Below are 27,768 nucleotides of genomic sequence, written 5' to 3' on the forward strand. Positions count from 1 at the left end.
AAGGATCCCAGCTCAAATTACTTCAGGTAACCCGGATCCAGTGCCCAAGTCATGGAAACTAAAGCACAGCAGAAGAACTGCTCATAATTTGGCATTGTATTACTGCCCGCAGTCTGAAAGGTGGTAACAATGCCAGTTCCGGGACTGATTTACACTTGGCAGAGTTCAGAACGTTCACATGATACAGAAGTATACCACTTTAAATCATGCAGTTCAATCTCCAGCAGCCTGTCAACCAGAACAAATTGCTATGAGATTCACTGCTGGCAGCAAAATCACTTTGGAATAAACAAATCACACAGTCTTCCAGGGCATTGTGACCTGACCCTTCGCCAAAGCTGGAGTTCCAAGATTCAATGTCATTTTATTACACGCTTACCTCAACCCCCAGAAATGGCAGGATAGTGGGTTATTGTTGGACTTCGGAATCTCCAGTTTGCAAGGAAATAAAATCCAAATGCATTATTTTAAAGGCAACTCCTGACCACAATCAGAGTCTCATTGTATGATGCCATCCACTGGAGTCCCCTCCAAAGAGTGCCACAGCAACTGACATTCCCTGTTAAACCAGGGCAATGTGCACACTCAAGGGGTTCTTGCAGTGAGTTCCAACATAACTGATCTGCTGGCCTCCGCCCTCCCAGTCTTCCACAGTCCAACCTCGGACAGAGTCAACTCTAGCAGCAGGCAGGTTCATTACATGGCAAGGTGAAGTGTTCCTCCTATTTGAAGTCCTTTTCATTGAGTGAGATTATAAACTAAAGTGCTCTCTGTCTGGTCAGGTGTGCATAAATATCAAGGAACTGCTGAATGCCTCACCAAATACTCTGGTCTATGCTTAACCTTCAAGCAACATCACTGAAGCCATTTAACTCATTGCTTATTTTGAGAGATCTAGTTGTGGAGAAACAGGCAACTGTGTAACAATAGTGACTGTGCTTCAAAAGTCCTTTATTAACTGTGAGACCTTCCAAAGTGGCATGAGATCATGAAAGATGCCTTATAAATAAAAATTCAATTCCATGCCATTGCTTTACTTTCACCAAGCCTGGAAGTAATATTATACAATCAGATTACAGTGGCATCAATTTTAACTTTAATGAACTTTAAAATCCATTATGTGCATTGTAAAGGAGTAACATCAGTCTATTAGAAATTATATAGCGCTGTAAACTGGGCTACATCACTATAAAATGATGCTACTGCCATGCCTTTTAAGGTCAAGATGAAAACCTGGTTCAGCAGCTTACCTGGCAAGCATTATAAAGCAATTGATGTTCAATTTTCTTAATCCCAAGGATCTGCTGGAACATTTCATACAACTGCTCCTTGCTAAGAATGAGCTCTGACACTGCACTCATGGCCATCCGTGTTGGCTTACTGCGCAGATCTTCCTCGCCTCTGTAAATAGCATCAAACTTGGCCATCCAGGAACTGAGCACCGTCTCCTTGCTGAGGCCATCGATCTCGGGCAAACTGCGCACTCGCTTTTCAATGTTCTTTTTGAAGACATCTCGAAAGTCATTTGCAGAACACCCTCCGCTGTGAACCATCCTGGCTACACGATCACTTTTGAGAAAACTCTGGATTGGGGGAAAGAAAAGCAAATTATCACATTTCAGCTGTGTATAACTTAGCAGAAAAAGCACAGACAGCCACAGAAAATGTTGGCAATGCAGAGCACCTCCATTGTCATTTGTAAAGAGCAATAATACAGGCTAACATTTTAGCTACGGACCTTTGTCAGTCTAAAAATAGTCCTCAAAACAATACAGAACTCAAAAACTGAGAAGAAGCTTAAAGTATTCCAATTGTAAAAACAGTCAATGATGGAATGGTCCACAGAACTATTTTTTAGAAAACCAGAAACCTTGTGTAGAATGATGCAAATAAAATCACCTTAGTGAAGCTATTAAAAGAACAGTTCAAGTTCCATCATGGCAAATAGTGAAATGTAAATGCAATAAAATAAAAATATGGAGTGAAATACTTAAACAAGTATGTAATCACAGTTGATTGTTGTAAAAACCCATCTGGTTCATTAATAGCCTTTGAGGAATAAGTATGCCATCCCTATCTGTTTTGGCCACATGTTACTGTAGACCCAATGAAATATGGTTGTCTCTCTACTGATATCTCAGCAATTAGGAATGGGCAATAAAAACTGGCCCAGCCAATGCCACTTACATCACTAAAATTCACTAAAGAAGAGGAAAACAACAACAAACTACCATTCCTAGATATCGCAGTAGAGCGAATAGCCAATGGGGATCTTCAAATCAGCGTGTACTAGAAAACACCACATATGGACCAAATACTGATCTGCAGAAGCAATCATTCCAACATCCACAAACAAAGCTGTATTAGAACATTATTTCAATGAGCCACCACTCACTGCAGCACAGAGAACTATAAAGAGCGAGGAAAACTACCTATACAGTATATTCAAAAAGAATTGGTACCCAATGAACACAGTCCACCGATTTCTCAGCAACAAACCTAAACAAGCAGACAAAAGTCATCCATACAGCTTAGCCACTCTCCCCTACATCAAAGACATCTCAGAAATGACTGCCAGACTACTCAGATCCCTTGGTACCATGGTAGTCCACAAACCCACCAACACACAGATAGAGCAGCTCATGAACTTAAAATACCCTATACAGACAACAAGCAAAACTAATGTAATTTACAAAATACCTTGCAAGAACTGGAACAAATACTACATTGGACAGACAGGCAGATAACTAGCCACCAAGATACATGAACATGTCACAGTAGCTCTGCAGCGGTGAGTGAATTTCTAATTTGTAGTCATGCATGCAACCCTTTATGATTGTTCTTTTTAAGGAACCTGATAATAATAATTTCTCCTGTAAATGTGTTACAATATAGTTATTCATTCATTTGTTCACAGAAATTAACAACATAGGTACAGCCATATCGCGAAATTGGTGATTATGGCCCACATCAGAATGATTCTGGATTAGTGGTGCTGGAAGAGCACAGAAGTTCAGGCAGCATCCGAGGAGCAGTAAAATTGATGTTTCGGGCAAAAGCCCTTCATCAGGAATACAGGCAGTGAGCACTAACCACATATATACACAGCAACTACAGCAAGGCTTACACGACATAATGGGCCTGAAGGGTGGAGAGAGAATGATGTCAAGTCCAAGAGGCTATCAACATATTAACTATCTTCCTCATGCGCCTGGCTTGTTTCCCCTTAAATGCACCTACATTTTATTGCCTCAGCCATTCCCTGAGGTAGGTGGTGAGTTTAAAGTTACGCCACATGAAATTTAATTTGAGAGCGTTGATCACTCCCTTGATTCTACAGGAGTAGAATCCCATGTAGCTGCAAAGGAATCAGAAAGGTTGCTCTGTTTGTTATTCTAGACAGATAGCCAAAAGCTTGCTAAGAATCCTTAAATTCTGCCTAAGTCAGAGAGTTGTCATATATTTATGGGCATGGTACTATAATCAAATCCACAATACAAACTGAAAAAAAAGTTATAGTCCATACAAGGAAAAAGGTGCAAAGTTTTTTTCAAATTCCAATCACAATGGGAGTTTTCACCCTTTTCTGGGCTATTTTCTTCTCTTCCAGTTCCAATTATGTCTTTAAAACATAAATTGGTTATTTCTCTTCACACATATTGATAGAAATTCTAACTTTTCCACCGTTTTCCATTTCGTGATTTTCTTTTTGCCTTTTGCTTGAAGACTATTTTTGGGTGGCATGATGACTCCGCGGTTAGCGCTGCTGCCTCACAGCACCAGGGACTCAGGTTCGATTCTGCCTTCGGGCGACCGTCTGAGTGGACTTTGCATGTTCTCCCCATGTCTGCATGGGTTGATTCCGGGTGCTCCGGTTTCTTTCCACAGTCCAAATACTGCAGGTTAGGTGGATTAGCTATGCTAAATTATTCATAATGTACAGAGATATGTAGGTTAGGTGTGTTAGTCTTGGGAAATGCAAAGGTACAGGGTAAGGATAGGGGTGGTAGGTCTTGGTGGGATGCACTTTGGAGGCTCAATGTGGACTTGATGGGCCAAAACGCCTGCTTCCATTATGTGGGAATTGTATGATTCTGGGATTGCCATTAGTGAAAATGAACGCAGTATTCAATGAAGTGAGAGTAAAAACAGACTACGCAATGCATGGATTATTCAATCCTTATTCTAAAATTGATTGCCACTTAACAAGTACTGCTAATTTTCAAGGCTTCACAGTTAAATGGTAAAATTTACAACACCATGAGAAGTAGTGTTTGTTGGAGTACAGGTGTTTTCCTATTACAATAGAACCTTGATTATCCGGACATCGATTATCCGAATTACAGAATATCCAAGCAAGATCTCAAGGTCCTGTAAAAATGGCATTAGGCAACTCAGCATTCAGTTATCAGTTAAATGGCATTAAGGCATATGTTGCCAGATAACTAAGAAATGTTCCATAACCGGCGCTCATAAATTACCACTTGTTTCCTGTTATCCGCATGATCAATTATCCAAACAAAAATCTCCGCCCATCTTGTTCGGATAATTGAGGTTCTACGGTATACAAGTATTATGTAAGATGTAAAGCTGAGGTACTACAGCACCACCAACACAGAAAGATTGACTTGCAGTGTCAATGCTTACATAGTTGATTTTATCATAGGTGTTGGCAGAGGAAAGTAAAATGAACAATGACAAAACACAAGGAAACTCAAATGTGACAAAATATGATATCAGTAAGGAAGCATACTCAACATCAATGGAAACAGCATAGCGTTTTTCAAAATATACATTAACCTCCAAGACATTGAGTGATTAATAAAGCCACTACAGTTATAACGGACAATAGGGCTGCTCACTCATTACAGAGAGAATACTGGTAATGATTTAACCTGAGGATCACCATGCATCAGGTGAGGGAAGATGGAGGGTCCTTAATAGTTACCTGCCACACTGATAATGGAAATGGAAATGAACACACGCTATTGGTATCATTCTGTATTGCAAACCAACTTCCAGCCAATTGAGCCATTCCTTACATTTAAGAAACCCAAATGAATAGATTGAACAGAGAACTAACAATTGCAATATCACTGCCAAGCCACTATGTGAAAACTACACCTTTTATTAAATTAATGCACTTCCAAGTTATTTGATATGGAAAATACTCAGGACATGTTGAATTCTAGGTTTTAAATAAATTCAAATATTATTAAGTTAATGAAATTTATTTCCTAAAATGAAACCAATAAAATGAAATTTTAGTGTAAAGGATAAGCATTTGAATTTGTGAAGCATAACTCTAGATCTGATTAGATTACTTACAGTGTGGAAACAGGCCCTTCAGCCCAACAAGTCCACACCGACCCGCCATACCCCTACATTTACCCCTTACCTAACACTACGGGCAATTTAGCATGGCCAATTCACCTGGCCCGCAGGACTTTTTGCATCATTCCTGTATTAAACACAGCTACCCCTTTCAGAAGAAGGTCTCTCCCTCTCTCACACAGATGTGTACCATTCCCCACTGGCTCCAACCTGAACTGATGAGAGTTCCTTTGACGAAGTTGATAATGGGACACACTAACACTACGGGCAATTTAGCATGGCCAATTCACCTGACCCGCACATCTTTGGACTGTGGGAGGAAACCGGAGCACCCGGAGGAAACCCACGCAGACACGGGGAGAACGTGCAAACTCCACACAGTCAGTCGCCTGAGTGGGAATTGAACCCGAGTCTCTGGCGCTGTGAGGCAGCAGTGCTAACCACTGTGCCACCGTGCCGCCCCTAATCAGCACCAATTGTTTCAGAGTCTGTGCAGACTGGTTGCAAATTACTCATGATTATATGACATTTTCATGGGGTATTGTTAGACAAAATTGGGATGTATGGAACAATTACTCCTTACTTAATGCTCCTTTGTTGTTTCTTAAGGTGTGCTCTTTTAATCCTTGTAAATATTCATCAGTTTAAATGCAAGGAGTCATGCAGAGATGATAAAGGCCATTGTGTCCAATTCTAAAGACAAAACTGAACACTGCCAGCCTGTTAAAAGGCAATTCTTTTCCCTTCAGACTGCAGACAGTATTTACTTTACGCACAAGATCATTTGTAAAGTATTATTTCACCACAATTCGGAGCACCTGTCTTTGCACTTATGTTTCATTCCAGTAGACCCTGCTGCTGCTGGTTCCGATGGGGTGGCTGAAATATGGTTCAGGTTCTGTGGTTGGCTGCTTCCTGGCACATGACGTTCCGCTGGCAACACGTCAGCGACAGATGCCCAGAATTGTGCCTGAGTCCGACAAGCACAATATTGTTCCAGCCACAGTCACAGGTACGTGAACCACGTGCAAAGTAAGATGGAGATTCTCAGACAGATACAAAGGGATGCTTCTATTGCAAACAATTCTGCATTTTGGACGTCATGCTACAATTTCTCTCGAAGGGAAAGGTTCTTGAGGGCAGCAGTCACGTACCCAACTCTGGGCCAAAAGACTCAGGTTCCACCTGCTCTAGAGATATATAGTAACATCTCTGAGCAAGTTGATTAAAAAAATTGACACTTTGAAAACAACAGTAAGGTTCTTGTTTCAAGGCAGAGGCATGGATAGGGTAAATAGACAAGGTATTTTCCTCCGATGGGGGAGTCCAGAACTAAACGGCAAAGGTTTCGGGTGAGAGGGGAAAGATTTAAAAGGGACCTAAGGGGCAACATTTTCACACAGAGGTTGGTGCATGTATGGAATGAGCTGCCACAGAATGATCTGGTACAATTATAACATTTAAAAGGCATTTGGATGGTAACATGTTTAGGAAAGGTTTAGAGGGATATGGACCAAATGCTGGCAAATGGGACTAGATTAGTTTAGGATATCTGGTTGGCACGGGAAAGCTGGACTGAAGTGTTTGTTTCCGTGCTATACATCTCTTTGACCACTCATGGGTGAAACACCAAAAATCCACCCAGTCACTCGAGTGTTGTTTTGAAGAAGTTCTGCATTGTCAAAGGCGCTTTCACATGATGTTCAAACCAGCACTCGTCTACCAGTGCTGTGCGTTGTTAAGTAAATACTGTCTGCAGTCTGAAGGGAAAAGAATTGCCTTTTAACAGGCTGGCAGTGTTCAGTTTTGTCTTTAGAATTGGACACAATGGCCTTTATCATCTCTGCATGACTCCTTGCATTTAAACTGATGAATATTTACAAGGATTAAAAGAGCACACCTTAAGAAACAACAAAGGAGCATTAAGTAAGGAGTAATTGTTCCATATGTCCCAATTTTGTCTAACAATACCCCATGAAAATGTCATATAATCATGAGTAATTTGCAACCAGTTCAGCTGAATATTAAAATTCACATGACACTATTCCAAAGAAAAAACTTTAGTCATTGTGGTCCTGCAGGAAATTCTTTACATATCAGGACGCCTTTTCATTTTAACCATAAGTATGTGTGGAATTTAATGACCCCATCCTGGCAGATTTGGGAGGTTGAATATGGAACATCTGATCAAACAATAGGAAGAGGGTTGAAAATTCTACCAACTCACACTGATCAAATTCGAGTCAGGAATTTTGCGAGGTGCCTTCCAGAGGGGTCCTTATCCCCGGATAATCGATGCCTAATTAAGGAACCTAGCGTCCCCAATGACATTGGGGGAAGGGTTTCAAGCACTCAAGAGAGCACACTCTGCCCTGGTATTCAAAACCCCAATACCATCAATGGAGACGCCACTTGTCATGACCCTAGCCCTGCCCACATTCACTTATCTCCAAGAATCCATGGGTGATCCTTGATGAAAATCCCAGTGGCAACTGGCACCATTTGCCTGTGATTAACTACAAACTCAAGAGCAGAATTTTCAGACTGCTGGAGGCTTAATAGAACAGATGGTTCATTACTATCAATGCATGCTTTGAATGTAATACCATTTGACCTCTTGGAAAAAAGCAACACAGAGCTCCTCCCTTGGTTACTCCAACAGATGGATGAGACCATCACTCCCAGACTAAATCCAGTCTGGCTTTGGCTGTGATATATGTAATGTATAATTAAACGGATGGCATATATAAGCTTGCTGCCTGAAAGAGATGAGAGTCAAGAATGTGGTGCTGGAAAAGCATAGCCTGTCAGGCAGCATCCAAGGAGCAGAAGAATCAACGTTTCAGGCAAAAGCCCTTCATCAGGAATGAGGCTCAGAGTCTCGGGGATGGAGAGATAAAAGGGAGGGGTGGTGGGGCTGGGGTAAGGTAACTGAGAGTGCAATAGAAGGATGGAGGTGGGGGCAATTGTGATAGGTCAGAGGGGAGGGTGGAGCAGATAGGTGGGAATGAAAGCTGAAAATGTGTTGCTGGTTAAAGCACAGCAGGTCAGGCAGCATCCAAGGAACAGGAAATTCGACGTTTCGGGCCAGAGCCCTTCATCAGGAATGAGGAGAGTGTGCCAGGCAGGCTAAAATAAAAGGTAGGGAGGAGGGACTTGCGGGAGGGGCGATGGAGCTGTGCAGAGGAGATGACCTGGGGGGTGCAGTGAGAGAGAGAGACTCACTGAGATCCTTGTAGAGGAAGGAAGAGAGCTTCTTCAAGGAAGGCATCCTTGCAAGAGGATTCACAGTAGGTTAAAATCTTCGAGTAAAAAGTGAGGTCTGCAGATGCTGGAGATCAGAGCTGAAAATGTGTTGCTGGTTAAAGCACAGCAGGTCAGGCAGCATCCAAGGAACAGGAAATTCGACATTTCGGGCCAGAGCCCTTCATCAGGAATGAGGAGAGTGTGCCAGGCAGGCTAAGATAAAAGGTAGGGAGGAGGGACTTGGGAGGGACTTGGGGGAGGGGCGATGGAGCTGTGCAGAGGAGATGACCTGGGGGGTGCTGGTTAAAGCACAGCGGGTCAGGCAGCATCCAAGGAACAGTCTCTCTCTCACTGCACCCCCCAGCTCATCTCCTCTGCACAGCTCCATCGCCCCTCCCCCAAGTCCCTCCTCCCTACCTTTTATCTTAGCCTGCCTGGCACACTCTCCTCATTCCTGATGAAGGGCTCTGGCCCGAAATGTCGAATTTCCTGTTCCTTGGATGCTGCCTGACCTGCTGTGCTTTAACCAGCAACACATTTTCAGCTCTGATCTCCAGCATCTGCAGACCTCACTTTTTACAGGTGGGAATGAAAGACAGGTCATGAGGGCATTGCTGAGTTGGAAGGTTGGATCTGGGATAAGGTGGGGTCAGGGGAAATTAGGAAACTGGTGAAATCCACGTTGATGCCATGGGGTTGGAGAGTCCCTAAGCATAAGACGAGGCATTCTTCCTCCAGGCGGCGGGCAATGGAGGAGGCCCAGGACCAGTATGCCCCTGACAGAGTGGGAGAGGGAGTTGAAGTGTTCAGCCACAGGGCGGTGGGGTTGGTTGGTGCAGGTGTCCCTGAGATATTCTCTGAACCGCCCTGCAAGTAAGCATCCTGTCTCCCCAATGTAGAGGAGACTGCATTGGGAGCAACAGATTCAGTAAATGATAAGTGTGGAAATGCAAGTGAAACTTTGATGGATGTGGAAGGCTCCTTTGGGGTCTTGGATGGAGGTGAGGGGGCAGGTGTGGGCGCAGGTTTTGCAATTCCTGAGGTGGCAGGGGAAGGTGCCAGGAGGGGAGGGTAGGTTGGTGGGGGGTGTGGACTTGACTAGGGAGTATTAGAGGGAACAGGCTTTACAGAAAGCGGATGGGAGTGGGGAGGAAAATAGACCTCTAGTGGTGGGGTCTGTTTGTGGGCAGTGGAAATGGCGGAGGATGATGCAATGTATACGGAGATTGGTGAGGTGGAAGGTGAGGACCAGGAGGGTTCTGTCCTTGTTGTGGTTGGGGGAATGGGGTTCGAGGGTGGAGGACAGAGCGTCTGAGCCCTCCGTTTTTTCTTTTCCTGACGTCCTCACCAGTATCCTTCCGCTGACACTCTCATTCGTTTGGCTGGACTGGTCCTCACCCTCAACAATTTCTCCTTCGAATCCTCCCGCTTCCTCCAGATGAAAGGGGCAGCCATGGGCATCCGCGTGGGCTCCAGCTATGCCTGTCTCTTTGTCAATTATGTAGAACAGTCCATCTTCTGAAGTTACACTGGCACCACTCCCCACCTCTTCCTCCGCTATGGTGATGACTGTATCGGCGCCACCTCGTGCTCCCGTGAGGAGTTTGAGCAGTTCATCAATACATTCCACCCTGACTTTAAATTCATCTGGACCATCTCTGATACTTCCCTCCCATTCCTAGACCCCTCCATCACTATCAACGATGACCAACTCAATACCGACATCTTCTACAAACCCACCGACACCCACAGCTACCTGGACTACACCTTCTCCCACCCTGCCTCCTGTAAAAATGCCATTCACTATTCCCAATTCCTCCACCTCTGCCACATCTAGTTCCAGGAGGACCAATTCCACCACAGAACACAACAGACGGCCTCCTTCTTTAAAGACTGCAATTTCCCCTCCCATGTGATTGACGCCACTCTCCAACACATCTCATCTACTTCCCACACCTCTGTGTTTAAACCCCATCCCTCTAACTGCAACAAGGACAGAACCACCCCCCCCAACCCCAGTCCTCACCTTCCACCCCATCAACCTCCGTAAACATCGCATCATCCTGCGCCATTTCCATCACCTACAAACGGACCCCACCACCAGAGATATATATCCCTCCCTACCCTTACCTCCTTTCTGTAAAGATTGTTCCCTCTATGAATCCCTCACCAGGTCCCATTCCCCCACCAACCCACCCTCCCTTCCCAGCGCACATACCCTGCCACCACAGGAATTGCAAAACCTGCGCCCACACCTGCCCCCTCACCTCCATCCAAGGCCCCAAAGGAGCCTTCCACATCCATCAAAGTTTCACCTGCGCTTCGACACATGTCATTTACTGAATCTGTTGCTCCCAATGCAGTCTTCTCTACATTGGGGAGATAAGATGCCTACTCACACAGCGGTTCAGAGAACATCTCCAGGATACCTGCACCAACCAACCCCACTGCCCATGGCTGAACATTTCAATTCCCCCTCCCACTCTGTCAAGGGCATGCAGGTCCTGGGCCTCCTCCATCGCCATTCCCTAACCATCCGACACCTGGAGGAAGAACACTTTATCTTCCACCTCGGAACCTCTAACACCAAGGCATCAATGTGGATTTCACCAGTTTCATTTCCCCTTATCCCAGATCCAACTGTCCAACTTGACACCGCCCTCATGACCTGTTCTACCTGTCCATCTTCCTTCCCAACAATCTGTGCCATCCTCCCCTCTGACCTATCACCATTATGCTCCCCCCCCAACCTCCATCCACCTGTCACACTCTCAGCTAGCTTCCACCAGCTCCACCTCCATCCACCCCCAAGGCTCCCAGACTCATTCCTGATGAAGATCTTTTGCCCAAAATGTCAATTCTCCTGCTCCTCAGATGCTGCCTGACTTGCTGTGCTTTTCCAGTATTACACTCTTGACCCTAACCTCCAGCATTTGCAGTCCTCACTTGCACCTGCCTGAGAGAGATGTCAATTACTCTTGTGATTCATTGGTACAATTGCATGGATCAGTAACATTGCAGAGGTGATTATCAATTCTGGACTATTACAGTTTGAAAACTACTGTGAGGAAAGAAAGAGTCCAAAATAGAAATCAGACCTGTTTTAGAAATCCAAGATCAGGTATTTGCAGATTAATATTGATGTCTAGTTTTTATACAGGGCATTATACCGGAAGCAATGTGAAAGGCATTTCAAAGACTACAGGTAGTTTGTAAAGTGGACTGACACAAGCTCGAAAATATGGACAATGCAACTTTAAAAAGCAGTGTCAGGTATTACAGAAGCTGGCTCTGCAACAGGTCAGCCCATTTACTACAGCAGACATCAGAGTCTGACAGCCTTGTCTAGATCTGGAAGATTGAAACATCAAATGAAAATACACTATGCCAAAAAAGGAAGGGTCTTTAATCTGAAGGTCAGGTTGAAACTTGATCAATGCTGATTGGCCTTACAATCAAAGGGCTTCTTGCTCATTCATGTTGTCAGTATGCAACATTTCTCACTAATGGATTAAGGTATTTGATGGTCATATTAGGAAAAGGGTGATGCTTTGGATAAACTATAGCTGCATTGTTTAACATTCAGAAGTGTCCGAGCAATGGGGATGTATGCATCAACTGCAAGAATTTGAAAATGATGCATTAAATCTTGTTCCAATATTGACCACAATATTTACTTGTTGCTTTGCACATATTGCATATTAAACTGAGTGCTTATAGACTAAATGCAGGAATTTATTATTTGATTTGCTTCCAAATATGTCAGGCACTATGATTCTGTTGCAACCTAAGTGTAGGCAGTTAATCTGATTTGTTTTCTAAACTGACTATTGAAACAGTAGGAAACAAACCCATAATTCTTAATAATAAAGTTGGTCTGACAATTTAAACAATGAGTATTCTAGCTTAAATTTATTGTTCAATCAAACCTGCTATAAACTCAATCTCCAATTGCTTACTATTTGTTTCTCTGGTTATTCGTCTGCTCCTTTTTCAGCCTAATCAAGAACTCCCTACATCTCTATTCAAATACCTAAGCGTCAGCATAATTCGGGTGGAAGTAGATTGAACAGCAACATTTAAATGGAAACTGGGTGTAACACTTGATCAGAAATATTTACAGCATTATAGGAGTTGAATAATAATGAATAGCTCTTTCAAACAGAGGCCTAGGTATGACAGATTGAAGAACCACCTTCTCTGGATTAAGGGAATAAATTAGACATGAACGCAAGTCCTAGTCATGACAAGACCCACATAAATTGATTTGACAATTTCTGATGGAGGGTTCAACTGTGAACAGGATTTGACAATTTTGATAAGTTGGAAATAGATATAGTGACCATATAGAAAATGGAGCTCAGAAATGTTAACTAAAATGGCCCCGGCATATTGGCTGTATTTCCCGGCATCCTAAGCGACAGGCTAAGCGAAACTAATTGCTAACATAGCAATTTGTAAGAAGCCAGCCTAGCTGTATAAACAATCCTCCCCACAGGTCCGAGGATGATATAGTACATAGCACCAGATCAAAGGGCAACCATCAGAGGAATACTGGTGCCTCATTGTCTAGTTTTAGAGCTGTACTAATGAATACATGTTTAGTTTAGAGCAATTTTTGATATCTGAATGTTACCTTGAAAAGCAGAGTAAGAATAATGAGGGCTATGTCAGACTTTAGAGATAGTGTTAAGAGCTTAACCAGATGGCTGTTGGTATCTGTGTGTGTTAGATTTAGAGCACTTTTGATGTGTAAGCTTCCAATAAAGTATGCTTTGATTAATACACTGTGCAATAGCTTAATGATACGGGACTCTGTATTGCGTGCGAAGTTATGTATAAATGTAACAACTTTCCCTATCAACGGTGAGAAAATCCATTCTTTAGTACCCGACGTGGTCTAAGTTGGCTTTTCTCCCAAGCCTTGTTTGTATATTCGTATACTGACAGTCTTGAATAAAAACAGTGCTGTTGAAATGTGTTAATCAAGTGGTGGTTCTCTGTTCTTGGACAGGCGTTCACAAGAAGCCCAGGAGCTCAAGGCTGAGCTTCCACAATTTAGCAGAACTTCAGTTTTTATATGAAGTTTAATTACTTTCCATTGGACCCAAAGGACACAGTAAGGTTTGCTGCTCGCTGCCAAGAGCTATCAATGCAGGTCCCTTCAATGTTCAAACAGAACAACTCCAGAGTTGATTTAGAGTAAATGATACTCAGTGAACTTTATATCGAATTAGAGTTTGGGCTTCAAGTACCAGCTGTCCTAGAGGTGTGTAAGACCATGACCAAACAGGTTAATGAAAAATAATGATAGAGAACGGTTTGAAGGGAGGACAGACTCCAAGTTAGAGAACCCCTCAAACAGCGACCATTAAGAGTGAGCCCAATTAAAAACTGACATCAAATAAAAAGAGTTGGGTTCTTAAACCTCAGCTCTTGTGGAACAGAATTCCTTTCCTTATTTTGAGCCAAGAAGAACTGAGAGTTCAAGTCCCACCTGCTCCACATGTGTATCAGAACATCTCTGCACAGGTTTATCTATAATTGGTCTTCCATCCATATCATTAATACCTTTTTTCTTAAAACAAAGGAGTTGGGGTCTTATGGTGCACTGGTGCACTAGTAAGCAATTCGTCAACATGACCTGCCCCATGGCTCCTACTGCTCCAGAAAGCCTTGGAGGGAGGTAAGGCTGACGAATTTGGCATATTTTTCTTCAAAATGATTAACTTTGGTGACCTCTGTGGGAATAGTGGGACTTGATTTCCAGCCTGCTAGCCAGTGAGTCATGACAAAAACAAGCATCACTGTCTATAAACCACCCTGCAAGACTGCTCCACAAGTTGTACAGATTCAATAGTACACACAAACACGGATCTCGGATCTGTCTCCAATGACACCATGTTTCCATTGAACTAACAATGTCTGTGCAGGTATCCTCACCCAAACACTGTGTAAATATTGGGGCCCACGGTGCAGATGTTTAAAATACTAGAAATACATACGATGGGTGAATGGAAATGTTTGTTTTATAGCTTTTCCTGCATGCTCTGCAAAAATAAAACCTTATATTTATCATTTATTTCACGACAGCTTAAATCGTCCTGGATTGAATACAAAAATAACCAACATCTGGACCTCAGTGCTGTGTGGCAGTGCTACTTGAACTCAATCTGTCAGCTGTTGCCTTTCAAGGCAACATCAAATCAGCCCAGATCTCATCACCATCCACATGTTGCCTTTTCAAACGCAGAGATAAGGAAGCACTCGAACAAGGATGCCAAATGAAGTTTTACATAATCAGTCACAATAATTAGATGGCTTGAAACAATGCAGATAGCTGTACATCACACAGTCAATTGGGGGAAAGAAAGACATTTTGATGGACAGAATGGGGCGCTAATTGATAGCTAATCCTAGACTCTGTCAGTTGGAACTGACATCTATTAGGAAAAAGAATCAATGCCAAATAGCCACTAGACTGTCAAAGCCTGCAGGAAGATGATTTTAGACGACTGAAGGACTTTGCTTTAAAAGGGTCAATATGGGCATTTATCTTTCGGAATTAAAATCTGGTGAGAATGCACTTCTCAGGAAGGTAACAAGTCAAATTTACGAGGCGGTAGCAGGTTAACATGTACTCTTCTTAGCCCTGGATCAAAGTCACTGCCACAAAGTGCAATTCTGAACTACATTCTCAATCTCATGAGTGGTACCACAGTGTGTGTGTGTGTGGGGGTGGGGGGGTAGGATAATTGGATTAGTACAGGAGAATTCTCAGTTTGAGCTGCACGTCAGAGAACAGGAGGCACATGCACAGCCAAGGTGACCGAACACACCTTCAGAATGGATGGCCAAAGAGGAAATGCTAGTTCATTCCACAATGTCCATGACCCATTATCTTGATAAAGGAAATAATCACCATAAATACCAATTTACACATGTCCAAAGTGAGAGGAAACGTACTTGTCATCACAATTTTCAAAGTACAGGATGACCCCCGTGTCCATGGGTCCGGTTTCCATGATTTCAATTACCTGCAGTTTACCGCGGCCTGAACAAATTATAGGGAACCTTCCGGAACCAGGGACCAGGGGCTGCCAGGAAGGTAAATTTCCCGTTTAACTGAATGGGTTCGCATCTATCCGCAGTTTTGGGCTTCCGCAGCAGGAACACAATCCCCACAGGTACGGGAGGAATACTGCATTACCAAACTGGCATTGCTCTGTCTCAATTAGTTAGCAACCAATTGCAGCACATTAGTAATAACATACCCTTAATAGTTCTCAAGCAGCTACTTAGCAATTTATTCTATGTTTCAGTGTCAAAAAGTGTATTAGTACAGGAGCAACATGAATATTTGAGAATTAACAGCTGTGCAGTTGACAAACCCAGGTCAGAGGCTTTTCAACCACAGCTTACCAACGGGCAATAACAGCTTCTTATCAGTGCCATTTCCTGAATGCTGGGGCATTTTCTGAATGGGAATATCCACCTTTACTGTGAGGTTTGGAGGGAATGGAGAATGGAGGCAAGTCCAAGTCCAGCCTGGCGCAGGAGACAAATTGGAGACCATGCCAGCATGCAAGATGAGTCCCAGGGGCGGGTTGCCTGATGCAGGAGTTAGTCTGAGCTTAGACCTGTCTGGGAGATGGGTCCCAGAGGCACGTCACAGGCCAGAGTTCGGAGCAGGACGCAGTCTGAACCCAGGCTGACCTGGAGATGGGTCTCGGAGATGAGTCCAGGCAGGAGGTCAGCACGTGCAGGAGCAAGGCCTCATGTTCTGCAGCCCGTCGGGCAGGGACTCAGTATAAAGGATTATAATTTGAGTACCTTTTAAAAATAAACTTTTATTCTTGTCCTGGACCTGGAGTAATTCAAGTAATTTTTAAAACTTTGTATTCCTATGCAGACTAATTTTTTTACTATTTCAATTCTGCAACAAATACTTAAAGTATCTGTACCTTGGTACCCAGTACCTAAGATGGTGCCAAAGTGGTGACATTACAAACTTTTGACTGCACTCATTTAAGTGCACATGTCTATAAAGACTACTCTAATTCTAAAATGTTTATAACACCCTGCCAACAAAACACATTTAAAGCATAACCCACAGCATTAACTAAACTTTATTATTGCACTCACAACTTGTGAGCAGGGAATTGAACAAAAAGCTAAAGCATTGGACATCTAAAAGGCGAGCTTTTTTTTGTATTCTAGTTGAGATGCTGCAAGATCCCAGGAGTAAAAGAGAATATTTAATGGATGTCTACTGTCCTGTGGGACTATGTGGCACAGACCACCATCCCGGGTGCGGTTGAGACAGGCAGAGGCATATATATACACTGAATTAACTTGCGACTACACCTCACCATTAACTGCTCAAAGTCATTGACCAAATCCACTGTCCTCTGAAGCCATCCTCTCCTCCACTTCTATATTTTCCAACAGCTAATCTACTCGATTATAGTTCTTTTGGACGTTCTATACTGAAGTAATTATCTAAAAGGCTTAAACTGAGTAGAACAGGATACACAGACATCATAGAATTGTTAATAGTACAGGAGGCCATTCAGCCCATCATGTCTTAGTGAGCATTGTGTCTTAGTCCCAGACTCCTGCCTATTCCTCACACTAGTGCACATTGTTTCTATTCAAATTCACATCTTCAATATCTCAACTGAGTCTGCTGCATGTCTAGACAGTGCAATCCAGACTCAAATACTCTTTGTCTTTTCTCACAACATATTTGCAAATCACTTTAAATCTGTACTCTCACTATATCAATTATTTTATGATTGGGAACACTTTTTTTTCCCATATCCAGACTTCCCATGATTCTTAAAACTTCCATGATATGCCCTACAGGCTTATTTGGAAGGACTAGTTTTCGGAGCGCCGTTCCTTCATCAGCTGGTTGCGGAGATGAAGATCGTAATCACAGAATTTATAGCCAAAGGAGTCCAGTGTCATGGAGATGTGATACACTAAACAATTTTAGTTTGAATCTTTCATCTCTTCTAATGGGATATGCTGACTTCTGTTCCTTGATATGTAAATCCCAGAACTTCTTTTAATTTACATTCTCAAGGCAGTTCAGCTTTTCTAACGAAGTGTGTCTGTGAATCAATATTTAGTCAGAGTGACAAGCCCTCTGCATAGTTTTACAGAGTTTTACATGGATTCATGAAGTTTTTGAGCAAAATAAAGTGCAATTCTGCAAAAACAAATTCACCCCATAAACTTTTGTGTGCGCGTGTGTAGGAGCAACAGAATGAGTGCGCATGTGGGTGCGAGTGCACATGATAGAGCATGTGTGTAAACTTGGTTAAGCATGTATGTGAGTGTGATGGAGTATGTGTCTGTGAGTGTGTGTGGGTATGAGTGCAGGGGGTGTATGTCTGTGCATATGAGAGCAAGAGAGAGAGAGAGAGCTTGTGTATAAAGGAGGATCTACATGGGGTTGAGTATGTAGGAGTGTGTGTGTGTGTGTGTGTGTGTGTGTGTGTGTGTGTGTGTGTGTGAGAGAGAGAGAGAGATAGATAGAGTGTATCATGCAGTGGAGTCACCTGTAATATGACATGAACCCAAGGTCCCAGTTGAAGCTATCCTCACGGGTACCGAACTTTGCTATCAGCTTCTGCTCGACCACTTTTCACTGCAGCTGCCTGCCCCGAAGTCCACCTTGGAGGATGGTCACCTGAAGGTTCAAAGACGAATGAAGTGTTCCCCAACTGAGAGGGAACACCCCTGTCTGCTGATTGTTGTGTGGTGTCCATTCATCTGTTGTCGTAGCATCTGCTCGGTCTCGCCAATGTACCATGCCTCAGGGCATCCTTGCCTGCAACATATGAGATAGACCATGTTGGCCTATACACATGAGTACTCACTGCATACACGGTGGGAGGTGAGTCCATGTGTAATGGTGTTACCATTGTTGATACTTTGACACGCCTTGCAGCTGCTGCTGCTGCAACAGGATTGGACGGTGTTGTTGTCCTGAACGCTGGGCAGTTTGCTGCGCACAAGGATCTATTTAAAGTTTGGCGGTTGTTTAAAGGCGAGAAGTGGAGGTGTGGAGATCTTCTTGGCGAGGTGCTTATCCTCATCGATAATGTGTTGCAGGCTGCAAAGGACATGGTGTAGCCTTTCGGCTCCTGGGAAGCACTGGACGACGAGGGGTACCCTGTCGGTTGCAGCCTGAGTCTGTCTCCTGAGGAGGTCATTACGGTTTCTCAGTGTGACATGTTGGAACTAGCAGTCGATGAGTTGTGCAACGTACCCCGTTCTAAAGAAGGCATCCTTGAGCATTTTCAAGTGTCCATTACGTTCCTCCTCATCTGATCAGATCCTGTGTGTGCATAGGGCTTGTCCGTAGAGGATGGCTGCTTTAATATGTTTCGAGTGAAAGCTAGAGTAACATCGTGAGGTTTGTGGTACAGTGAGGTTTGAGGTGCCCATCCTTCGTGGAGATGCACATGTCCAAGAATGAGACAGATATGAAAATAAACAGTAGTCTATGGTAAGTCTGATGGTGGGATGAAATTCATTGATATCAGCGTATAGTTGTTTCAGTGACTCCTCACCATTGGTTCATGGGAATGATCTCAACCAGGACTTGCGTTCATGTCACACTCCAGGTGACCTCACTGCATGATACATTCTCCTCACACACAGGCACACGCACACACCCTTACGTACTAACACACCCATGCAGACCCTCCCTCATACACAAACTCTTCCTCTCATATGCACACACATACACCCCCCCACACTCACACCTGCATGCATCCTCTCAAAGACAATAACCCATCACACTCACACATAACCAAGCTTACATGTACACATTATCACGTGCACTCACACACATGCACACTGACTCTGTCGCTCCTGTACATGCACACATAGAAAAGTTAAATAGAATGGGGTGAATTTGTTTCTGCAGAACTACCTTTTATTTTGCTCAAAAACTGCATGAGTCCATGTAAAACTCTAAAACTATGCAGAGGCCTTGTCAAACATTGGGACACAGACAGACTTCACACCTATTGTTAGAACGCTGAACTACCTTGAGAATGTATTTTACAAGAAGTTCTGGGATTTACATATCAAAGAACAGAAACCAAATTATCCCACTATAAAAGATGAAAGATTTAATATAAAATTGTTTAATGTATCACATCTCCATGACACTGGACTCCTTTGGCTATAAATTCTGTGATCATGATCTTAACCACCACAACCACCTGATGAAGGAGCAGTGCTCTGAAAGCTAATGCTTCCAAATAAACCTGGTGTTGTGTGATTTTTTTTTAACTTTGTCCACCCCAGTACAACACAGGCACCTCTGAGTCATTATATGTCCTCTTCACCTTGTCTCCAAGGAGAAAATCTTTATCCTTTCCAGTCTATTCTTGCATGTATAGTTTCTCATCCCTGGAGCGCCTGCTGTCAGCAGATAGTGCCTACAATAACAGACACTGAGGCTCCAGAGGAAACATGGTCACAACCTCGACGGTCAGGTGACTCAGTGCTGCTCCCGAAAATGTTGCAGCACGCGTCTTGCCTTGCCATAGCACACTGGTTGAAAATCACTGTTCTGCCAAATGCTCTCCAGCCATGCCCTACCACCTTCACTGATCCATGTGCCATCCAGGTCCATCTATACCAACATGCCCTTAAATATGGTACCCTTTATGATATATTGTCTGTGTGTGTTCTTATTAACAAAATGCATCATGTCACACTACTTTACATCTGTCCTATATGCTCAGTCCACCAGTTTGTCTATGTTTGCTGGAGTTTGACACTAGTTTTGCAAATTTCAACACTGTCCTCTGCACACCAAGATCTAAAGTGTTAATATATATTGAGAGAAATAAGCATCCCAATTCCAACTCTAGAGGTACTCCAGGAGAATTCTAGTTTCCTTATTATTCAGTTGATGCAAACTCTTGAAAGTCCTGTTGAATAAGTTTGGAACTAAACACCGATTGCAAAGATATTTTAAAGAAATGATTAATTTTCCTACTGTACTGCTTCTCGATCAAAAGTGATCAGATGCTCCAGCAGAGAAATAATCGCCCAGATTTTCACCTTTTTCCAAGTTCTGAACAAACTTTGTTTTAAAAGTCAGGCTTCTACAAAGCAGAGGAAAAAACATCGTCTATCATAAATGGCTACTCTAAGTGATGCCATTGTCAGCAAAACTGTGCCTGCTGAATTCAGCAGAACCTGGGATAGGAGAAAGTCTCATAAGATTTACCTCAAGGAATACACAGACATTTCTTGATACAAATAATTTGAAGCTGAATAAAGTAAAAGAGCATTATAGTATATTTGCTTTTAGTGGAAATAGGATTCTTTGAGAAAAAGTCTTCTTCACAATCCAGAAAAGAACCCATTCTGAGAGCAGAAAGTGAGGACTGCAGATGCTGGAGATCAGAACTGAAAATGTGTTCCTGGAAAAGCGCAGCAGGTCAGGCAGCATCCAAAGAGCAAGAGAATCGATGTTTCGGGCATGAACCCTTCTTCAGGAGAAGGGCTCATGCCCGAAACGTTGAATCTCCTGCTCTTTGAATGCTGCCTGACCTGCTGCGCTTTTCCAGCAACACATTTTCAGCCCCATTCTGAGACCAGGAGAAAGGGAGGTCTGCAGATACTGGAGATCAGAGCTGAAAATGTGTTCCTGGAAAAGCGCAGCAGGTCAGGCAGCATCCAAGGAACAGGAGATTCGACGTTTCAGGCATAAGCCCTTCTTCAGGAATGAGGAAAGTCAGGGCTTATGCCCAAAACGTTGAAGCGCCTGTTCCTTGGATGCTGCCTGACCTGCTGCGCTTTTCCAGCAACACATTTTCAGCCCCATTCTGAGACCAACCAAGTCCCACTGCTACCTTATTAATTTGACTGAATTTTTTTTAATGATTGTGACTCTGGATTAATGAAATGATCTAAAATAACTCTTGGTGATCTGATGTGTGATAAGGAGGCATAAACACAAACTAATGTCAGAAATTGACAGAGTCTGGGGTAATCTGCTGAGTTTTTATGGAACCTTTAGAAGCAATGGATGGAATTCTACGTTTGTGTGAATCATGAGGTGAATGTATTCCTTCATCTATTCTGATCTTTGAAATTATAATTATTATTGTTTAGTTTCTTCAAACTTTTGTCATTTAATCATTCTTGCTCCTATTCCATCACACACCTCCTTTTGTTAATTTCTTCACACCTTGCACCCTTTTATCTAAAATTTGATTGAAAGTTTTGCAGCTCCAGCATTTTCTAGCTCTTAAAGGAAGATGACAACCAAAACTTGATTTGCTCTCTTCGGGGGGGGAGGTGATGGCCTAGTGGCATTATCATTGGACTGTCAATCCAGAGATCCACGGAATGTCCTGGGGACTCAGGTTCGAATCATGCTACTGCAGATGGTGGAATTTAAATTCACCTATTATTGGAAAAGTCCATCACTTCACCAATGTCCTTCAGGGAAGGAAACTGACATCCTTACCTGATCTGGACTAAATGTGACTTCAGACCTACAGCAATGTCATTGACTCAAGTGCCCTCTGGACAATTCGGGATCAGCTGTAAATACTAGCCTCACCTGTGACACTGTCATCCTGTGAATGAATATTTAAAAAACTCTCAACACACATTACCACACTTACTCAGTGTTTCCAGTAGAAAAATATGCTGGAAAAGTACATTCTTTCCTATCAAGCAGTAGGACTGACCACACAAAAACCCAGCAGTTGGTTCAAAATCAGGGATAAATCTGTTCATGTCCCAATGAAATTATACATCGCTGTTATAATCTTAGAACATCCCAATTAATCCACATGTTTAGTCACCTTTGTAATACCATTACAGCAATAAATCTTCATACTGTCAGACACATTAACATTCATATTGCATCAATTGATTTGATTCCACACAGATTTTATCACAGACTTTTCAGGTATTAGTCAGCAAAACTTTCTGAAAGTACTTCAATTGTTTTGTTCTAACTTTATGTTTAAAAAGAGAAGAGGGAGTCCTCAACATAATCTTGCAAATTATCCTCCTGGAACATATCTCTGCTGTTATCTAACAGAGGTGAACAAAGTTCAGAGAACCACCTGGAATGGTTTCACATCCACTGAGCTGGCATTACTGACCCAGTGTTGCCACTGATTCTATCTCTCTCCCTTGTAGTGGTTTGACGCTGGATGGAACTGCTTGGAAACCTCATGTATTTGGTCCCATGATGTGCTACTGACCACATACCCACTCAATTCATCCATTCGTTCCACCTCAGCTCATCTCTTGACAAAAGCACCATCCATTGACATTAGCTACTCCAATGCAAGCCTGGCCAGCCTCCCACGTTCTCCCTCCCAAAAGCCTAAGGTCATTCAAAATTCTGCTACCCATGAGCGAACTTTCAATACTTCTGTTCAACTTTCCTTTGTTTTTGCTCTGGCTCCTACAGTAATGAGAGATTCAGACTCTAAGTGAACAGTAATGGATAAATCACAACAAGTTACCTTTAATTTGACTACTTAAGAAATCTCACAGACAATCAAGTACTGAATTAGTGATTTAAACTTTATTGCATGTAGCAAGCAAAATGAGACGCCTCAAGCAAGCAAGTCAAGCCTCACAATCCAAGTTGGCAACTATCTGATTAATGATGGAACAGATTCCACCAACAGTGCCTGCCTCTGGAGGTGTCCAGGGGTTGATCCTTGAACAGTGTTGTTCTGCAAAGGTGCAGTTCTGGTGTTCGATTCTTTTACAGATTTTTATCCTTCAGGTCATTATTGATAATTCTTTTAAGTTCTTTCATCCAAATTACTGCAAGTCTGCAGCTTGCTTTCTCATCCGAAGTAGCTTCTTTGTTCCTTGTTACATTTGACATTGTCCATCTGTTTGAAGACACAATTCTCCTGTGCTTCTGCAGGGCAATCCTTGTGGTGAAAAAGCATCCAGTTTATCAAGCAGGTGTCAAAGCAGTTCTGTTCATGTAATTTTAACGCCCTGTTTCCCCCAAACATGGCTATTTGTTTTCAATTCCTGTACAAGTCTGTCCTAGTTTTTATTGGCTTATTCTAGACCAAGTTATTGCTATTTCTTTTTGTTCAACTTTTGTTGATTCCTTCAATCTATGAACAAAGTGTTGAAGTTTATAATATCACGAGACTCTGTTGAACTTCGCAACGTACAGAGGGTGTTGAGACAGGACATCTCATCCAGAGCCCTATAGATCCAGGTTTCAGTTCAGTGTGATCTCATATCATCACGGCAAAGCTCCTTTCACATATTCAGTGACTGTACAACAAGTTACAAATTACTTAAATGGGAGCTGCAGATTAAAGAATACCTTAATTTCACTTTTTTGCCCTTGTTCCAAAAACTCTTCATGGGCTCCCCCTTCTCGTTCTTGGCCCAATCCTCAAGCCCAAGTACCACATAATATGTCTCCATTCCTCCTGTTCTAGCCTCTTGACAGGAACAGTGCTGCCTGTATATCTAATCCACATTGTGGCTGTCGACGTGTGTTTAACTGTTCCTCATATCTTTCTGGACAGCAAGAAAAATCTGGGCCAGCAAAAATTGCCTGTAGAAATACATAAGGAAAGAAAAAACAATTTGCCAGCAATAGAATTTACTTCTGTTCTCAATCAGTAGTAGGATCTCAATCTGAATGAGACTCAGAGAGTGCAGCCTCCTTAAACTAAACCTAGCACATTAAGGTGCTATGGCACAATCAGGGGAGCACACTTGGTAGATACTGGGGCTCCTATTCCCAGATTCATGGTTTCAAGACCCACATTATTGTTTTCCTTCAATATTTGAGAGAAATAGCTTTAATTGTTTTCTTTCCATAAATTGTCTTAAACTAAATATTACAAATCAATTTTCCATATTGGAAGCTGAGAATTTACTCAGCATCCTTTTGTGCCCTGATTAAACTAAATTTACTGCATCATTCACTACATTGTCAGAAGTAGGCTTTACAAGGGTAACCACTGATACATGATTTACAGACAACACAGAAGAACCTGCAATTGTTTATGGACTGCACAGACTAGAAAATGTGTTATTTTAAACTTTGTTAGTCTGTGTCAAGCCAACTTGTTTATTTTTCTTATATCCAGTTGGCAAGTGCTCCCTGAGTGTAGTGACACAGCTAATAATTTTTCATCACATCTGTGTGATGAACATTGGCATATTTTACTACATTAAAACATACTGTGTAAATTCAAGACATTATTATTTCCATTCTGGATTCTGGTGCATGCTTGACTTCCTTCTCCTTACTATTAGCGGCATTCCTTCAACTCTTGGCCAAATGCTTCTCTACCTTATTCTTCTCCCTTGAGATGCTCCCTAAAATGTAACTCTTTGACCAAGCTATTGACCACATGTCCCAATATCTCATGTGGATCTGTCTCAAAGTCCTTCCTGGAAACAGGGTGGGATATTACTAAGTTAAATGTCTGTAGTTATGGTGAGAAGGTAGTAGGTATAATTGCTGTATGAAAATGCTCCAGCCTATTTGGCACATTGTTTTTAAGAAGTGTTTTTCAGAAGAATTACTCCAATTCATTAAACATTAACCATACTTAAAAGTTACCTTTAAATACAGTGACTCATTTTCATTAATTTTGCAACATAACCTTTGTATACATAACCATAAATCAGGAAGAAATAATTTCAAACTGCTTGATATTCAGTGAAAAATACTTTGAATAATAACTTTCAGTTCTTTGGATGTTCTCTTATGCTGTTGATGAAGGCCAATGAAAATTCAACGCGCCTAAGGATTTCTGGACCGAGTAGTAATTCTGGTGCTCCACAGCAGGATGGTGGGGTTTTGGAATTGTTTACTTTAAGACACCAAATGCAGCTTTCAAAACATTGAATTAATGAACAGCTCTTGACAGATTGTCCGATAAGCCCCTCAACTCCCAAACAGCTATGGTTTGCCCGAGACCTGCGTATTACTAAACTGAAGTTGATTTGAAACCAATTGAGTGAATAGTGGGAGTCATACGAAAATAGTCTTTTGCTCTGGAGGGTAAGAGTAAAAGGCAGTCAATATTCCCAGCTACCTTCACATTCATTTTTTTAAAATTTTGATAACAGAACAGAGGGAGGAAGGGAGATTTTGATGAAGTGTGCGTGATCTATATGTAATTACAACTTGAACAGTTTGTATATTAAATTAGTGACATAAGTGCTGGTCTATTTTTGTGAAGGGTTTAAACTGAACTATTATTTTAAATGAGCATGTATCAGGAAGCAGGTGAATGCAAGGACCCCTGGAGTGTTAATGGAAGCTTGTTTATACTGTGCAGGTTAACAGCAGGAGAGGAAAAAAACATTAAGCAATTGGTTTTAGGATGAGAAGCTTTAAAAATTTAGTTCAAAAGATTTTGGTTCAGTTCAAAGGGAACCTGGTTGAGATGCAAGTCCTCTCCAAAAAGAGGAGATTGTTCAGAGCAGTGAGGAAAGAAATCTCCTCAGTGAAAGAGAGCGGTTTGTGAAACTTCCAGACCAGGGGTGCTTGGTTGGAAATCACTGATTATTCAAAGCTGAGAAATTCAAAGAACACAGTTGTGTGAGTTTTGAAGGAAAAGGGTTTCAGAGCTCATAGGACAAAAAGGTCTGTTTCCATGCTGTATATCTCTATTACTCTATGACTCTAAGTGAGAAGCAGTTAAAACTAACCTACAGACTGGACTGGTAAACAAAATTTCACTGGATTTTGATTACTTATGAAGTGATGGTGTTGGGGAATAGATGCATCATAGAAGCAGAGGTAGGTATGTTGGCCAATTTAGCTTCTTCTGCATTTAATATGATCATGGCTTATCAACCATTGCCTTTCCCCTACACTATCTGTAATCAAACATTTATCAATATTTACTTTAAAAATACTCAAAGACTGAGTTTCCACAGTTTCCTGCAGTAGAGATTACAAAGAGTAGCAACACTGGATGTAAGTTTGCTTGCTGAGTTGGAAGGTTCGTTTTCAGATGTTTCAGTACCATATTAGGTAACATCATCAGTGAGCCTCTGTTGTCCTTGGATGGATGTCTTCTACTCAAAGCGGTGTCCTTCCTCATCTGTATGTAAGGATATTAATGAGTGTGGATCATGTCTTCTTTTGGCTAGTTGATGTTCATGTGTCAACCAGGATACATTCATCAGACATTCCTGATGAAAGGCTCTGCCCAAAATGCTCTTTAGATTTGGCTTGAACTGTTGTGCTTTTCCAGAAGCACACTTTTTGACTCCTATTCAATTGATGCACGGCCTCATCACATCTATACTCAAATCTTCTTCAGATAAAGTCTAACCATTCCATTAATCTTCCTGTTAGCTTGCTTCTAGTGACTTATCAACAAGGATATTGAGGTCTTTTTGCATATGGACACTTTCCAAACTCTCACCATTTAAGAAATACTCTGAATACTTACTCTTCCTATCATAGTGGATAATGACAGATTTTTCCACATTCCATTCCATCTGCCAATCATTAAGTCTGTCCAAATCCTCCTGAAAACATTTTACTCTTACCCACAACAGGTATTCCCATTAAGCTTTGCATCATCTGCAAATTTTTAAATATCATTTTTGGTCCCCCACTGCCATATCATTGATATATACTGCCAACAGCTGGAGCCCCCAACCAAAATTTTGAGGTACCCAACTAGTCTCAGTCTGCAAATTTGAGAATGGCACATTTATTCTGATTTCATTTTCTGTCTGTTAGTTAATCTTTAATTCATGCTGTTGCTTCAGAAAATGAACCTCATTTTCAAGCATAATGCAAATTTCTATCACGCCATAGTTACTCACCCCTAAAGGTTCTTTTGTAACAGGATCATTAATTAGCCCTTCATTATTACATAATTCCAAATCCAAAATAGCCTATCCATTAGTCCGATCTTCAGAAGCTGCTCAGGTCATTCAGAAACTTCTCATTCCTGATGAAGGGCTCATGCCTGAAACATTGATTCTCCTGTTCCTCCGATGCTGCCTGACCTGCTTGCTTTTCAAGCACCACACTCTTAACTCAGAAACTTATCCTCCACAGATAAAGTGCTCAGTTCCTAGTCCTGGTCACCATGCAGCCATGTCTCTGCTATTATACTATACCTATTGAGCTCAAATTCTGCCTTTAGATCATCT

At 42.2% G+C, this 27,768-nt stretch overlaps 1 protein-coding gene across 4 annotated transcripts in view; it reads right to left on the reverse strand.

Moving 5' to 3' along the window:
• cadps2 (Ca++-dependent secretion activator 2) overlaps positions 1 to 27,768 on the reverse strand; it is a 727,075-nt gene that overhangs the window by 463,465 nt on the left and 235,842 nt on the right. For all 4 annotated transcript variants that reach the window (XM_060839929.1, XM_060839928.1, XM_060839926.1 and 1 more), the window contains exon 3: positions 1,251 to 1,583. In XM_060839929.1, the coding sequence (XP_060695912.1) occupies positions 1,251 to 1,583 (333 nt within the window). The remainder of the gene's footprint in view (positions 1 to 1,250; positions 1,584 to 27,768) is intronic.

This window comes from Hemiscyllium ocellatum, chromosome 19 (genome assembly GCF_020745735.1).
Source record: "Hemiscyllium ocellatum isolate sHemOce1 chromosome 19, sHemOce1.pat.X.cur, whole genome shotgun sequence".
NCBI classification, from domain to species: domain Eukaryota; kingdom Metazoa; phylum Chordata; class Chondrichthyes; order Orectolobiformes; family Hemiscylliidae; genus Hemiscyllium; species Hemiscyllium ocellatum.